Source organism: Heterocephalus glaber, unplaced genomic scaffold (assembly GCF_053883595.1).
Source record: "Heterocephalus glaber isolate CG9 unplaced genomic scaffold, H.glaber_assembly_v1.0 deba00001613, whole genome shotgun sequence".
NCBI lineage: Eukaryota > Metazoa > Chordata > Mammalia > Rodentia > Bathyergidae > Heterocephalus > Heterocephalus glaber.
This window is the reverse complement of record NW_028258384.1, coordinates 36,157,463-36,174,467: the sequence shown is the minus strand read 5'-3', so window position 1 is coordinate 36,174,467 and position 17,005 is coordinate 36,157,463. Positions and strand designations below refer to the sequence as shown.

The window sequence follows — 17,005 nt, the reverse complement described above, 5'->3', positions numbered from 1 at the left end:
TAATTTCCTCAACAATTTTGAAAGACAATTTTGCAGGATGCAACAGTCTAGGTTGGAAATTATTTTCCTTTAGGGCTTGAAGTACTTCACTGTAGGCTCTCCTAGACTTGAGGGTTTGTGTTGAGAAGTCTGCTTTGATTCTAATGGGCTTTCCTTTGTAGGTGATTTGTTTCTTTTTTCTAACTGCCTGTAGGATTTGGTTCTTCTGCTGGGTTTCTGGGATCTTGACTATTATATGTCTAGATATAGATTTTTTTTTGATCATGGCTCGTTGAAGTGTTATATGCCTCACTCATCTGTATGTCCAATTCTCTTCCTGTGTCTGGGAATTTTTCCACTATTACTTCTGTGAACAGTTTTTTTTTAAAATTTCAATTGTACTTTCTCCTGTTTTTTCATGGACTCCTATCAGTCTTTTGTTATTCTTTTTTGCATCGCCTAGCAGCTGCTGGATTGATTTCTCATGTTACCTTACTGTTTTTAAGAAATTTCTATTTTCATGGTCTTTAACCTCAATCCTGTCTTCTATACCTGATATTCTATCTTCAGATTCCCTTAATTGGCTGTGTATACTTTCAATGGAGTTTTTAATCTCCTGAATATCTGTTTGAATCTCTTTCATGGATTCCAGTTCTTTCTTATGTTGGGTGATCATGGTTTCCATGTTTTGTTATGGTGGGTATCCATGGCTTCGAGCATGTTTCTGAGCTCATCTATTTTTTTATCTGTTTCTGTTCGAGATCCTCTAATCATGTCTTTCACTCTGCTCACCATCTCTGTAGATATCTGGGAGATTATTTCTGCTTTGAATTTTTCTAGAGCCTCATTTATCTGTTTTGTTACTTCCTGTGATATCAGTTCAGGGTGTGAGGTGGTTGGTTATTGGACTTTTCCACCTCATTTCCCCCAGGGTTTACCCTTGGTGTGGTGGAAGTCTGAGTTTGTGCCTTGCTTAAATGTCTTCTCATTTTTGTTTTTGGAACTGTCCTTGGTTTAACTCCTGTGTTGATACTTTGAAATTGCTTATTGTAAGTATCTTTGTTGCTTGTAATTAGAACCCTTATGGAATGATTGCTTCTCAGAGGTGTCTTCCACATATAGATGGTCTTTAAGTTTTGAGTCTTTAATGACTCTGAGGCTATCTCATTTTCATTACACCAGGAAGGACCACTGACTAGATCAATAACAACACCTTAGCCCAAGTGATACAATCAGTAACACCATTGCATCAAGTACATCTTAGAAAATGACAATTTGTGGTAGTTATTAATCTATCACCTTTAGCTGTGTGAATTAAATCAAAATCGAGGACCAACCCAACATATAGTGAATAAACTCTTCAATATAATAACTTTACCCTTTGGAATCGGGAGTTAGAACAAGTTGGGGAAGGAGGGATAGATAGGTAGAAGGATAGAGGAAGGTTAGCAGTGAGGCCAGAGGACACAGGAGAGGGAAGGAAAAAGAAAATAATAGAAAAATAAAGAAGAACTCAGGATGAGGGCCTGAACAGGGCAAAAGGGAGATGAACAATGTGGGAGACCAAGAAATTGAGTATGAGAGAAAGGAAAGAGAAAAGAAAGAAGAAAAGAAAAAAAGGAGTGAAAAACAAATATTTGCAAAGAGTGGGAAAAAATTAAAGATAAGAGGAGAGCAGACAGGCAGGTCTGTGCACGCCCTACCGAGGTTCTGAGTCACTCGGAAGACGCTGAATCACCCCACTGCAGACAGGAAGCCACCTGATTCCACATTACCAAGGCACAGAGGACACCAGACCACCAGACAGAGGTACTGAATCCCACTGTTCCTGGCCCAGAGGTAGGGGCTTCTGAGCCACCATCTCTCCCACTGCTCCCAGCCCAGAGGAAAGGGCTTTTGGGCCACCTTCTGTCCCTCTGCTCCTGGCCCAGAAGAAGGGGCTTCTGGGCCACCATCCCTCCCACCGCTCCTGGCCCAGAGGGAGGGGCTTCTGAGCCACCATCCCACTGCTCCTGGTCCAGAGGAAGGGGTTTCCTGGCCACCATCCCTCCGGCTGCTCCCAGGCCACAGGAAAGGGCTTTTGGGTCACCATCCCTACCGCTGCTCCCGGCCCCTGTCACACCTCACCCAGCTCAGAGGAGGTAATCCGTGCAGGCGCTAACAGACCCCGCCCCAGTCGAAATGAGAAAATACATAAATAAGTCTCAAAACCAGACTTCCAGATCACCTACAGCAACCGCAAAGGGAAATGAGATGGAGGACTCTGACACTCAACCACCTGGACCCACTGAACTGGCAACAAAAGGGGATCTGGAAAAAATGAAATCAGAAGGAATTTCTCAGATAACATGAGAAATTGTGCCCTTAGTGCAAGACATGATTAATAAATCTAGAGAGGAGCTGAGGAACATGATGGAATCCCAACATAAGAAACAAATGGAATCCATAAAACAGATGCAAATAGATTTCCAGGACATGAAAAACTCCATTGAAAGTCTACACAGCAGAATGAGCCAGTGTGAGGACAGAATTTCAGATATAGAAGATAAGGTTGCAATTAGTGACATGAAAAAGAAAAATTGCTTCAAAATTATAAGGTAACATGAGAAATCAATCCAGCAGCTGCTAGATGATGCAAAAAAGAATAACATAAGACTGATTGGGCTCAATGAAGAAACAGGAGAGAGTGCAGATGACATAAAAAAATCTCTTCACAGAAATAATGGCAGAAAACTTCCCAAGCAGGGGAAAAGAGGTTGACATACAGATAAATGAGGCATATAGGACTCCAAATAGCCTTGATCAAACAAAATCTACACATAGGCATATAATTGTTAAGATTCCAGAAACACAACAGAAGAACAAAGTTCTCCAAGCAGTCAGAGAAAAGAAACAAATCACATCCAAAGGAAAGCCCATCAGAATCACAGCAGACTTCTCAACACAAACCCTCAAGGCAAGAAGAGCTTGGAGTGACATATTCCAAGCCCTAAAAGAAAACAGCCTCCAACCCAGATTGATGTACCCTGCAAAACTATCTTTCAAAATGGATGGAGAAATAAGATACTTTCATGACAAAGAGCACCTTAGAAACTTCATGAATACCAAACCAGCACTCCAAAGAATTTTACACAATAGCCTAAGAACAGACATTGAGGATCACAACCCCAGGAAGCAAAGCAGAATGAACCCATCTGGCATGAAAAGAAATTAAATGTAAAGGGGGAGAACCCAACAAAAAGAAAAAATCATGGCAATGACAAGTCAATACATTTCAGTTATAATCATCAATGTTAATGGTCTCAATTCACCAATCAAAAGAAACAGACTGGCAGAATGGGCCAAGAAGCAAAATCCAACAATATGCTGCATACAAGAAACACACTTAATTCAAAAGGAAACCCATAGACTGAAAGTTAAAGGGTGGAAAACAATACTGCATGCAACAGGAACCCCCAAAAAAGCAGGAGTAGCTACCCTCTTGGCAGATCAAGTAGATTTCAAACCAACACTAATTAAGAGAGATGAAGAAGGACACTCCATCCTTATAAAGGGAAGAATCCAAGAGGAAGAGATGACAATCATAAATATCTATGCACCAAACACTAGGGCACCCACCTATATAAAACAAATACTAACGGACATGAAAAGCCATATATGCACTAATACAATTGTAGTGGGGGACCACAACACCCCACTGTCACAAATAGATAGATCAACTAGACTAAAAATAAGTACTGAAATACTAGAACTCAATCGAACTCTTGAACAAATGAACTTAACAGATGTTTACAGAGTCTTCCACCCCACAAAATCAGAATACACATTCTTTTCAGCTGCACATGGGTCATTCTCCAAAATAGACCACATACTCACACATAGAACATGTTTAAGTAAGTGCAAAGGAATTGAAGTTATCCCCTGTATATTATCAGACCACAGTGCAATGAAATTGGACATCCATAGCAAAAGAAACTCAAAAAATTTCATAAACATGTGGAAATTGAACAACACACTTCTGAATAACCAATGGGTCACAGAGGAAATTAAAGAAGAAATCAGACAGTTCCTTCAATTAAATGACAATGACAATACAACATATCAGAATCTATGGGACACAATGAAAGCAGTCTTACGAGCGAAATTCATAGCAGTGAAAATGCATATTAGGAAACAGAACGAGCCCAATTAAACAACCTGATGCTGAACCTCAAGCTTCTAGGAAAAGAAGAGCAGGACAACCCCAAAGATCATACAAGGGAGGAAATTATAAAGATCAGAGGAGAAATCAATGCAATGGAGACTAAGAGAATGATACAAAAAAATCAATGAAGCCAAGAGTTGGTTCTTCGGAAGAATCAACAAAATTGACAAACCCTTAGCTAACCTTATGAGAAAAAGGAAAGAAAAGGCCCAAATCCATGCAATTAGGAATGAAAAGGGTGAAATTACAACAGACCCAGCAGAAATCCAGAGGATCATCAATACCTACTTCCAGAACCTATACGCCAATAAGATGGACAACACAGAAGAAATGGACAGATTCCTAGATACATATGAATTAGCAAAGTTGAATGAAGACCTAAAAGTTCTGAACAACCCAATATCAACCAATGAAATTGAAAATGTAATTAAAAACTTATCACCTAAGAAAAGCCCGGGTCCTGATGGCTTCACTGCTGAATTCTACAAGACATTTAGAGAGGAACTGCTGCCACTACTGTTCAAACTCTTCAATGAAATTGAAAGGGAAGCAATACTCCCAAATTCATTCCTGGAAGCAAGCATCACCTTGATCCCCAAAGCAGAGAAAGACCCAACCGAAAAAGAGAACTATAGGCCAATCTCACTAATGAACATAGATGCAAAAATCCTTAATAAGATATGGGCGAATAGAATGCAGAAGATCATCAAGAAGATCATACACCGTGATCAAGTGGGATTCACCCCAGGGATGCAGGGATGGTTCAATATATGAAAATCAATTAATGTAATACACTATATCAATAGAGCCAAGGAAAAAAACCATATGATTATTGGAAAAAACCATATGATTATCTCTATAGATGCAGAAAAAGCATTTGACAAAATCCAACATGCATTTATTTTAAAAACCCAACAAAAAATTGGAATAGATGGTCTCTACCTCAAACTGATAGAAGCCATCTATGAAAAACCAAGAGCCAATATCATACTAAGTGGTCAAAAACTGAAATCCTTCACACTAAAATCAGGAACAAGACAAGGATGTCCACTATCACCACTCTTGTTCAATATAGTTCTGGAAACTTTAGCCACGGCAATCAGACAAGAGAAAGAAATAAAAGGAATAAAGACAGGAAATGAAGAAGTCAAATTGTCATTATTTGCAGATGACATGATACTCTATATAGAAGACCCCAAGAACTCCACCAAAAGTCTTCTAGACTTAATAACCAAATTCAGTCCAGTAGCTGGTTACAAGGTCAGCACACAAAAATCAATAGCTTTCCTCTACACCAATGACAGACTCACTGAGAGAGAAATAGGGCAAATAATTCCTTTCACAATAGCATCCAAAAATTGAAATACCTAGGAATCATCCTAACAAAAGAAATCAAAGACCTCTTCTCTGAAAACTATGGCACTCTGAAAAGAGAGATTGAAGATGATACCAGAAAATGGACAGACATCCCCTGCTCCTGGGGAGGAAGGATTAACATAGTGAAAATGGCCATACTTCCAAAACTGCTATATAGATTTAATGCAATTCCAATTGAGATCCCAGCAGCATACTTCATAGACCTCGAGAAAACAATACAAAAATTCTTTTGGAGCAAGAAGAGACCCAGAATAGCAAAAGCAATTCTAGGTAACAGAGACATGGCAGGGGGTATCACAATCCCCAACCTGCAACTCTACTACACAGCTACTGTGATAAAAACAGCATGGTACTGGCAAAGAAACAGGCTTGAGGACCAGTGGAACAGATTAGAAGATGCAGAAACAACGCCAGACACACTTAGCCATCTCATCTTTGATAAAGGAGCCAAACACCCTCACTGGAGGAAAGATAGCCTCTTTAATAAATGGTGCTGGAAAAATTGGGCTTCAACTTGCCAAAGATTAAAACTAGACCTGTATCTCTCACCATGCACTAAACTAAAATCAAAATGGATGAAAGATCTAAATATTAAAATAGAAACTCTGAACCAGTTGGAACAGAGTTTAGGTAGAACCCTTGAAGACATCGGTGTAGGAAAAGATTTTATGAACAAAACTTCAGTTGCCCATGAACTAGCACAGACTATCAACAAATGAGATCTCTTCTTATTAAAAAGCTTCTGCACAGCAAGAGAAACCACCAGCAGTGTGAAGAGACAATCCACAATGTGGGAAAAGATCTTCACCTGCTCTTCCTCAGACAAAGGTCTACTATCTTGAATCTACAAAGAACTTAAAAAGATCAGACCTCCCAAATTTAAAGACCCAATCTGAAAATGGGCATCTGAAATGATCAGACATTTCTCAGACAAAGAAGTAGAAATAGCAAATAAATACATGAAAAAATGTTCAACATCACTGGTCATTCAAGAGATGCAAATGAAAACAACGCTGAGATTCTACTTCACTCCAGAAAGAATGGCTGCTATCATGAAATCAACCAATAACAAATGCTGGTGGGGCTGTGGGGAAAGAGGAACCCTGCTCCACTGCTGGTGGGAGTGTAGACTGGTGCAAGCACTGTGGAAATTAGTATGGAGATACCTCAAAGAACTAGGACTGGAAGTCCCATTTGACCCAGCTATTCCATTGCTGGGGATCTTCCCCAAAGAATTAAAAGAATCATACCACAGTGATATATGTGCACCCATGTTCATAGCAGTGCAGTTTGTGATAGCTAAAACTTGGAAACAGCCCAAATGCCCATCCACTGGAGACTGGATAAAGAAAATGTGTTTTTTTTAAAAATAAAATGGAGTACTACTCAGCCATAAAGAATGAGAAATTAGAGACATTTATAGCTAAGTGGGTGCACATTGAGGCAATACTCTTAAGTGAAATAAATAGGACACAAATGTGTAAATACCGAATAGTTTCTCTGCTGTGAGAAACTGAAAGTGTAAATAAGGACTAAATGTATAATAGGTCATGTGAAATAGGAAGAATAGGGGCAAAGGGGAAGCAAATGGGAGGGCTAAGGGAAAGTATAGAATGGAATGGGACTAATATGAGAAAATGGAAAAATAGGAACAAAATTTTTGTAAATAGGGGTGGAGGGGTTGAAGGGAGGGCTGGGCAAGGGTGAAAAACAAGAACCAAGAGAGACTACGTAAAAGTGCAAATTTCCAATGATGAATGTCATTATATTGTATACCTAAAATGTACCAATTATTAGAATGAATAATCGATAATGTAAAATTGGAATAAAAGGTCCAAAGGGGTAGGGGTAGTGGGAGGCACAGGGGAAAGGAAAGAAGGGAAAGGAAAAAATGATGAGAAATGGAAAAAATGGAAATAAAGTCTTTGTAAACAGGGAAGGGTGGAGGGTGTGAAGGGAGGGCTAGGAATGGGGAAAAAATAAGAACCTAGATGCATTATATAAAGGTACAATTCCCAATGAGAAATGTAATTGTGTTGTATACCTACAATGTACCAATAAAAGAATTTAATACAAAAAAAAAGATAAGAGGAGAAAAAGAAAAGAAAAGATAAAAAAACCCCAAACCAATAATAGTAATTTTGGAAATAAAAAATAAAAATGAAAATGAAGAGCCTCTTTCAGGGTATGTCTCTGTTGTCACAAAAAAACAATGTGGGGAGCAGTGTGCAGATATAAGTCAATGAGTCTCAGCAAGCCAGTCACAGACTTGTGAGATTCAGGGAGATTTCTGGCTGCAGTTCCCAAGTTGAGCTCCCTGTTCTCTTGTAGGGTTGAGCTCTGTAGGCTTGTACTGCAGGTTCCAGCTGCCCTTCCCCTGAAGATAGTCCCGGTTCCAATGGGAGGTGATGATCGGTCTAACTTACCCAGTACAGTGGTCTGGTGGTCCAGTGTCCTCTGTGTCTTTGTAGTGTGGAACCAGGTGGCACTACTGCCAAGAGGCCAGAGGAGCGGGGTGGTGGTGGTGGTGGTGGTGGTGGTGGTGGTGGTGTGTCCAGTGGATTGTTGCCAGGGTGCTGGCTGGATCTGCATGTTCCGTGCAGCTGGGGACCCTGCTACATTGTCCGCAGACTTGCCTGTCTGAAATAGGCTGGATCAGCATGTTCTGCATGGCCCGGGACCCTGCTACAGAGTCCACAGACTTGCGTGTCTGAAATGGGCTGGATCAGCGTGTTCTGCTCGTCCAGGGACTCTGCTACAGTGTCCGCAGACTTGCTTGTCTGACTGCTCCATTGATTTTTTGTATTATTCTCTTAGTCTCCACTGCATTGACTCCTGCTCAGATCTTTATAATTTCCTACCTTATATGAGTTTTGGGTTTGTCCTGCTCTTCTTTTTCTAGAAGCTTGAGGTTCAGCATCAGGTTGTTTAATTGGGCTCGTTCTGTTTTCCTAATGTGAATATTCACTGCTGTGAATTTCCCTCATAAGACTGGTTTCATTGTGTCCCATAGATTCCGATATGTTGTATTGTGATTGTCATTTAATTGAAGGAACTGTCTGATTTCTTCTTTAATTTCCTCTGAGACCTATTGGTTATTCAGAAGTGTGTTTTTCAATTTCTATATGTTTATGAATTTTTTGCAGTTTCTTTTGCTATTCATCTCCAGTTTCATCGCACTATGGTCTGATAATATACAGGGGATAACTTCAATTCCTTTGCACTTACTTAAACATGTTCTATGAATGAGTATGTGGTCTATTTTGGAGAACAACCTATTTGCAGCTGAAAATAATGTGTATTCTGATTTTGTGGGGTGGAACATTCTGTAAACATCTGTTATGTTCATTTGTTCCCGAGTTTGGTTGAGTTCTAGTATTTTGCTGTTTATTTTTTGTCTAGTTGATCTATCTATTTGTGACAGTGGGGTATTGAGTTCCCCCACTACTATTGTATTAGTGCTTATGTGATTTTTCATGTCTGTTAGTATTTCTTTTATATAGTTGGGCACACTCATGTTTGGTGAATACATATTTATTATTGTTATCTCTTGCTCTTGGATTGCTCCCTTTATAAGGATGTAGTGTCCTTCTTTGTCTCTTTTAATTAGTGTTGGTTTTGAAAACCACTTGATCTGCAAAGAGGATAGCTACTCCTGCTTTTTTTTTGGTTCCTGTTGTATAGAGTATTGTTTTCCACCTTTTAACTTTCAGTCTATGAGTTTCTTTTTGAATTAAGTGTGTTTCTTGTATGCAGCATATTGTTGGATCTTGCTTCTTGACCCATTCTGCCAGTCTATTTCTTTTGATTGGTGAGTTGAGACCATTAACATCAATGGTTATAACTGATACGTACTGACTTGTCATTGTCATGATTTTTTCTTTTTGTTGGATTCTCCCCCTTTGTGTTTAATATCTTGTTGTGCCCGATGGATTCATTCTGCTTGGCTTGTGTTCCTTGTTGCCTTTTCCTAGGATATTGTCTAAAATTTTTTGGAGTGCTGGTTTGGTATTCATGAAGTTCCCAAGGTGCTCTTTGTCATGAAAGCATCTTATTTCTCCATCGATTTTGAAAAATAGTTGTGCAGGGTACATCATTCTGGGTTGGAGGCTTTTTTCCTTTAGGGCTTGGAATACATCACTCCAAGCTCTTCTTGCCTTGAGGGTTTGCATTGAGAAGTCTGCAGTGATTCTGATGGGCTTTCTTTTGTATGTGATTTGTTTCTTTTCTCTAACTGTTTGTAGAGTTTTGTTTTCTGTTGGATTTCTGGAGTCTTAACTATTATATGCCTATGTGTAGATGCTTTTTTTTGATCAAGACTATTTGGAGTCCTATATGTCTCACTTATCTGTATGTCAAGTTCTTTCCCCCTGCTTGGGAAGTTTTCTGCCATCACTTCTGTGAACAGTTTTTTTCTTTTCATGTCGTCTGTACTCTCTTCTTTTTCTTTATTGACTCTGTTCTGCCTTATGTCATTCTTCTTTGCATCATCTTGAAGCTGCTGGATCGATTTCTTGTGGTCCCTTACAATTTTAAAGACATTTTTCTTTTCCTGGTCACTAAATTGTGATCTTATCTTCTATGTCTGAAATTCTGTCATTACATTGGCTCATTCTGCTGTGTAGACTTTCAGTGGAGTTTTTAATCTCCTGGAAATCTGTTTGGATCTGTTTCATGGATTCCATTTGTTTCCTATGTTAGGATTCTATCATGTTCCTCAGCTCCTCTATTTTTTTTAATCTGTGTCCTCTGTGGATTTATTAATCATGTCTTGCACTGTGGGCACAATCTCTGCTGTTATGTGAGAAATTATCTCTGATTTCATTTTTTTTTGCAGATCCTCTTTTGTTGCCAGTTCAGGGAGTCCAGGCAGTTTAGTATCAGAGTGTTCCATCTTGTTTCCCTTTGGGGTTGCTGTACGTGATCTGGAAGTCTGGTTTTGAGGGTTGTTTTCATGTCTTCTCATTTTGAAGGGGGGTGTGTATGGTGCTGGTGCCCACACTGCTCACCTCCTTGGTGCTGGGGGCAATGTTATGGTGGCTAGGAAGCCTCCTCCTCTGAGCTGGGAGTGGTGCTCAACATGGTTATATTTAAATTGGCAAAACTGCTCCCAAGACAAGACAGATGTCAGGCAAGGGGAAAAATCACATATTTTCACAAAGCTTGAGAAGTACCATAGTGACACAGATTGCTGTGGCATCTCAGTTACATGCCAAGGTTTCCAAGTGGGTAGAAATGAAAGTTTTCACAGCAGCTGGCCTGAGACCACTAACATTTCCTAAAGAGTATTTCTTAAAATGCTTGGTCAATGTGTCACATGTGACACAGATATAAGCAGAGCTATGTGACACTCCAGCAAGTGAAGCCTGAGAGCATGGAGCAACTTCTACAAACCTGATTCACCTGTGATTAATGTTTACTGAATCATGATTCTGCAAAAGTAGTCTCATAAATAGACATCCAGGTAAATTTTACAATTGGTGAAATTCTTAGGCCAAAATACAAATAGCCACACATACCAAACCTACACACTGATTTTAAATGGAGCCACAGTGTGGAGTTTCCAAAAGTAGTAGATCAGAAGACTATTCAAACAGAAGATCTTCATCCTTCTCCTCGGCCAGAAGTTTAGCAGGCTCCATCACCTCACCAGCTGCTCTCTATTGCTCCAAGTCCTTCTCAGATTTTTCCTTGAGAATCTTTTTCTTCTCCTGTATTTTCTTTTTCTTTTTCTTTCTTTCTTTTTTTTTTTTTTTTGTACTGGGGATCGAACTCGGGTCCTTATGCTTGCGAGGCAAGCGGCGGAGCCACTGAGCTAAATCCCCGGCCCTTCTCTTGTCTTTTCTTTAACCTATAGAATTCTTCTCACTCTCTCTCATTGTGCTCTGTGATGATGTAAACAAGTATATGTTCAATAGAGGTATAATAATGTGCTTGATGGCATTTATATGCCTATTGGTTATCTTAATAGCTTTATCCAGAGTAACAAAGGAAGTCTGCAGCAAAGTGAGTTCCACCAGGAGCTCCATTGCTTTGGCATAATTCCTCTTCAGTTTAGCCAACTGTTCCCCACCTCTGGCTAAGCCATTCAGTACATAATTGTCAGTTCCTTCATGGTAATGTTCAAACACTGGCAAAGTAACATCTGCCACATTATCTTTCTTCACATGAATCTCCAGTTGGGCTTCATTTGCGTTTTGGATAACTGTGGTGCTGAAGTCCCCTGCTGTGAACTTGGCCTTGGTGAGGGAGAAGGCAGCTTCTCTCATCACTTTGCTCATCAACCTCTTGGTCTTTATTATCTTCTTTAGGATCTGTTGAAGTCAAAGAGTTAAGGCATCAGATTTTTTCTTCAGGAAGTTTTGACCTGTCTGTGATCCTTTCAAACAAGCCTTCATGATGGTCTGTGCAATTTGAGCGGGGAAGATTTCAATCCAGTCTTTGCCTAACAATCTGACAATGACTATTCAGCTCAGGTCCCTGGCTGGGTAATAGTGGCTGCAACAGTTCTAACACTGGCTGCCACCATCCCTTTCTCTCTTTTCTGTTGTTTTCACACCTGCAATTGTTCTCCTGTATTGAGTTAATTGGCATTTTTAACTTTAAGTTTCTTATACAAACTCATTTTAACCCAGAATACAGAATTTCTAGGGGATAGGGGATGGGATAGGAGGAAAAATCTGTTTGGGCTTGTAAATATCACTGTAAACCTGTCATGTGGAAAGGAGATTACTCTAAAGCTACTGGCAACTAAGTCTCATTACTATTCTCTACCTTTTCTTTCCAGGGCAACTGGGTGTGGTTGAAAAAGTTCCCCCCTGGAGATTTTGGAGACATTAAGTTCATCAAATTAAGTGCAAGTGATGTGTTTGAAATGGTATGAGAAACTTCCATTTATTCACAGTCTTACTAAAAACCAGTCCTTTCTTCAAAGTAACTAAAACCAGTTGTTTAGCATGACCCTTTTAATAAGTGCAGGGAAAGTATAGGGATGTTAGTAGCTGGTTACGATCATGTGATGCAATTTCAAAAGTATAGGCTTTTCTTGTCCCACGGGCGCAAGAACCCGAGTTCAATCTCCAGTACCAAAAAAAAAAAGTATAGGCTTTTCAAATTGAAGAAACATGAAAGTGTTAAATCCCAGCTCTGCTATTTTGCATCTTTATTTAGTCGAGCAAGTCACTCTTGAAACTTAATTATCTTATTCATCAAAAGAACATATTAATGTTTACTTTCTACTTCCTTCCTTATTAGGTTGGGATGAAAATTAAAAGAGACAATACATATAAAGTTTCTTGTACATTTCCTGGCACATAATTTCTTTGTAAAATGCTAGATATTATGATTATTATCAATTAACTATGCCATAAGAATACAAATCCCCATTTCTTTTTTATTTTTATTTTTATATTTTTCCCCATTAACTTTATTGGTACATTTTAGGTATAAAATACAGTTACATTCATCATTGGGATCTTGTACTATTACATGAATCTCTTGGTTCTTATTTTTTTTCCCCTTCCCTTGCCCTCCCTTCCCTATTTGCAAAGACCTTGTTTCCATTTTTTTCCTCTTCTCATATTTTTTCCTTTCCCTTTTTTCCTTTCTCCTACCCCTCCCAATTCCCCTGGTCTTTTAGACCTTTTCTTCCTGTTACACAATATCAGTTATACATTTTTAAAATTACAATATTAAGATGTAGGAGACATTACCACAGATTTTACAGAATTTAAAAGGATATAGAAAGCATATTACAAAAATCTTTTTGGAAATAAATTTTATTAAGAAGTAACTTAGAAGACAAATTAATGAAACTAACTCTGGAGGAAACATAAAATTTGAATAGCAACTATTAAAGAAAGTATATTCCTAGCTTGAAAACTTACCTATATGACAACAGCAGGCTCATAAACATCTTAACTGATGAATTATATCAAACAATTAAAGCAGAAAAAAGAAGGAACACTTCTCCCCTCATTTTAGGAAATCAACATTGTGCTAATCCTAAGACTGGATAAAGATAATAGAAGAAAAAAGTATGAACATAGATAGAAATTTGTTTAACAAAACAAACTATTGGAAGTCAGATCGGGCAGTATGTAGAAAGTGGTTTTGTTACAGGGATGGCAGTGTTGGCTCAGCATTGGAATATCCACCCCCAAAAGTCATCATTTTAACAGAGGAAAGGAGAAATGATCCTGTCACTAGTTGGAGAAAGAGTATTGGACTAAATTCCACAGTTCATGGTAAAAGCTATCAGAAGACTAGATGTAGAACAGAACCTTCTCAGCAGATCAAAGACATGCACTCCATACTTCCAACAAAAACTCCTTCTGTGAATGGAGACAATACAATGCTTTCTCCTTAAAGTGGGGAACAAGGGCATATATGCCTACTGTTCATCTGTCCATTAGACTTTGAAACCTAGTCCCCACCAAAATAGTCTGGCAATAAAATGACACAACTAGTGTAGGATTGGCACGGCAGAAGCAAAATCTTTATATGTAGATGAAATGATCATCTACAGAGAAAATACTAAGAAATCTCTAGGAGCCCCTAGAACTTGTACTTGAATTTAGCAGGATTAGAAAACACACGGTATATATAAAAATTCAGGACTGTGTATACTTGCTATAAATGATGAACTGGATATCGAAATTTTAAAGTTATGTAGGAGTACAAAGGACTCAGAAAAGCCAAAAACAAAAACAAAAACAGTGTTGTAAGATGTTTAGCACCCAATTTTAAGACTTCTTCTAAAGCTACAGTAATCAAGGCAGTGTTGGTGTAAAGAAAGACGTATAGATCATTTGAATAAAACAGAGAATCTAGACATAGAACCACACATATATGGTCCACTGAGTTTTGCAAGATTATTTAACATTAGCATTTTATAGAATATAAACTTGATTCAAGAGCCGAGGAAGAGACAGTGTCTTCAGCAAATGCCACTAGAACACCTGGTATCTGTATGTAAAAAATTAATCTCAACCCTTTTTTTCCATGCATGAAAATAACTTGAAGGGATCTATGAACTTAAATAAGAAAGCCTAAAAGTATAAAACTTTAAGAAGAAATTATAAGGGAAAATATTTATGAATTCAGGGTAAGCAAGAACTACCTAGGATACAAAAAACATGATGTATAAAAGAAAAAAAATTGATAAATGATATTCCATCAAAATTTAGAACTTTAAATGACATCATTAAAATGAAAAATAGTCTTTAAACAGACCACATTTACAATGCATATAACCTATGACCAGAATATATAAAGAATTCTTAGAGCTCATTAATAGACAACCTAATTAAAATGTAGACATAAGAAGATGATAAATAGCCAGTACAGCACAAGGAATGGTGTGCAATTCTAGAATCAGAAAAATACTAATCAGTACAATAATAAGATTGAATTATACACTCATTAGGGAGATGAAGTCAAAAGTTTTAAAAGCCTTGTCATGACTTTTTCTTTTTGTTGGATTCTCCCCCTTTGCGTTTAATTAGTCATGCCCAATGGATTCATTCTGTTGGGTTTCCTGGGGTTGTGATCCTCATTGTCTTTTCCTAGGATATTGTCTAAAATTTTTTGGAGTGCTGGTTTGGTATTCATGAAGTTCCTGAGGTGCTCTTTGTCATGAAGGTATCTTATTTCTCCATCAATTTTGAAGGATAATTTTGCAGGGTACATCATTCTGGGTTGGAGGCTGTTTTCCTTTAGGGCTCGAAATACATCACTCCAAGCTCTTCTTGCCTTGAGGGTTTGCACGGAGAAGTCTGCTGTGATTCTGATGGGCTTTCCTTTGTATGTGATTTGTTTCTTTTCTCTCACTGCTTGTAGAATTTTATTCTTCTGTTGGATTTCTGGAATCCTAACTATTATATGCCTATGTGTAGATTTTTTTTGATTAAGGCTAGCTGGAGTCCTATATGCCTCACTTATTTGTATGTCAAGTTCTTTTCCCCTCCTTGGAAAGTTTTCTGCCATCACTTCTGTGAAGAGTTTTTTTTATATCATCTGCACTCTCTCTTCTTTCTTCATTGACTCCAGTCAGTCTTATGTTATTCTTCTTTGCATCGTCTATCAGCTGCTGGATTGATTTCCCATGTTCCCTTACAATTTTAAAGCAATTTTTCTTTTCCTCCTAATTGCAATCTTATCTTCTATAAGTGAAATTCTATCCTCACATTGGTTCATTCTGCTGCACAGACTTTCGATGGAGTTTTTAATCTCTTGGAAATCTGTTTGTATTTGTTTTATGGATTCCATTTGTTTCCTATGTTGGGATTCCATCATGTTCCTCAGATCCTCTATTTTTTTATCTGTGTCCTCTCTAGATTTATTAATCATGTCTGCACTATGAGCGTAATCTTTGCTGTTACCTGAGTAATTATTTCTGATTTCATTTTTCTCAGATCCTTTTTTGTTGCCTGTTCAGAGTCCAGGTGGTTGAGTATCAGAGTGTTCCATCTCGTTTCCCTTTGGGGTTTCTGTAGGTGACATGGAAGTCTGTTTTTGAGGCTTGCGTATGTGTCTTCTCATTTCCACGGGGTGGGGGGTGCTTGTGTCACCCACGCGGCTCACCTTGTCTGCCGTAGGAGCTTGGAATCGCAGTGGGGGAGCTTCCTTCCCGGTGCTCGGACCGGCTGAGCTTCACTGCCCTAGGAGCCTGGGATGGAGGTCGGGAGCTCACAAATCCCCATTTCTCAGACCTGGAAAAGCTACATGCTAATTTCTGTTCAAAAAATAGTTGTTTGCCTAAATCCTATAATTATGTTTTAAAAATTCTTGGATGTTTTACTTAACGACACAACATGTAGATAATACAGGAATGATAATTTCTAAACCTTTTAAAATCTTAACTTCTCCTTGTTGGTTGAGCCCGTAAAAGATTTGTGGACATTGGCTTAGGTTTCTTTCTGATTTTAAGAATGGGCTTGTAGAATATAACCATAGATTTCTCCATATTTATGAAGGAAGCAATTTCAAATCATTCCAAGAGATCTGAATGAGGCACCTGGTGCATCCAGAGCACTGTACAAGTGAGAAAATATAGGAAGCAGAAGAGACGTGTCCCATGGGGGAAAGGTTGCACTCTAAGGGTTAGAAGCAAATGTTATCATTTGGTATGTCACTTACATGTGATTTTGGTGCCTGGAACTGAAGGGTAAATAATGAGAGATAAATTTAGAACAAAGACCTAAGTCAGCTAAAATAAGTCATTTCACAGTGGTTTGATAATTCAGGATGCTGAACAGAAAGCTATATCCAAAAGTGTGGGATAAAAACCAAACCAAACCTAGAGAAGCTGATAAACTGGAAATTTGGGAATAAGCTGATAGGTATTAATCCAAGATAGAGTATGTCCATGACTCTTTTTAGGTAGCTTTTAATTTTGATATGATTTCAAATTTACAGAAAAGTTTCAAGAATAATTCAAGGAAC

At 38.4% G+C, this 17,005-nt stretch overlaps 1 protein-coding gene and 1 pseudogene across 1 annotated transcript in view; one reads left to right on the top strand and one right to left on the bottom strand.

Annotated features, from left to right (window-relative positions):
- Gucy2f (guanylate cyclase 2F, retinal) overlaps positions 1–17,005 on the top strand; it is a 200,258-nt gene that overhangs the window by 107,866 nt on the left and 75,387 nt on the right. Inside the window, 1 exon segment of the mRNA XM_087196753.1 lies at positions 12,348–12,437. Coding sequence (XP_087052879.1) covers positions 12,348–12,437 — 90 coding nt within the window.
- Positions 11,146–12,154, bottom strand: LOC106010759 (V-type proton ATPase subunit D-like; annotated as a pseudogene).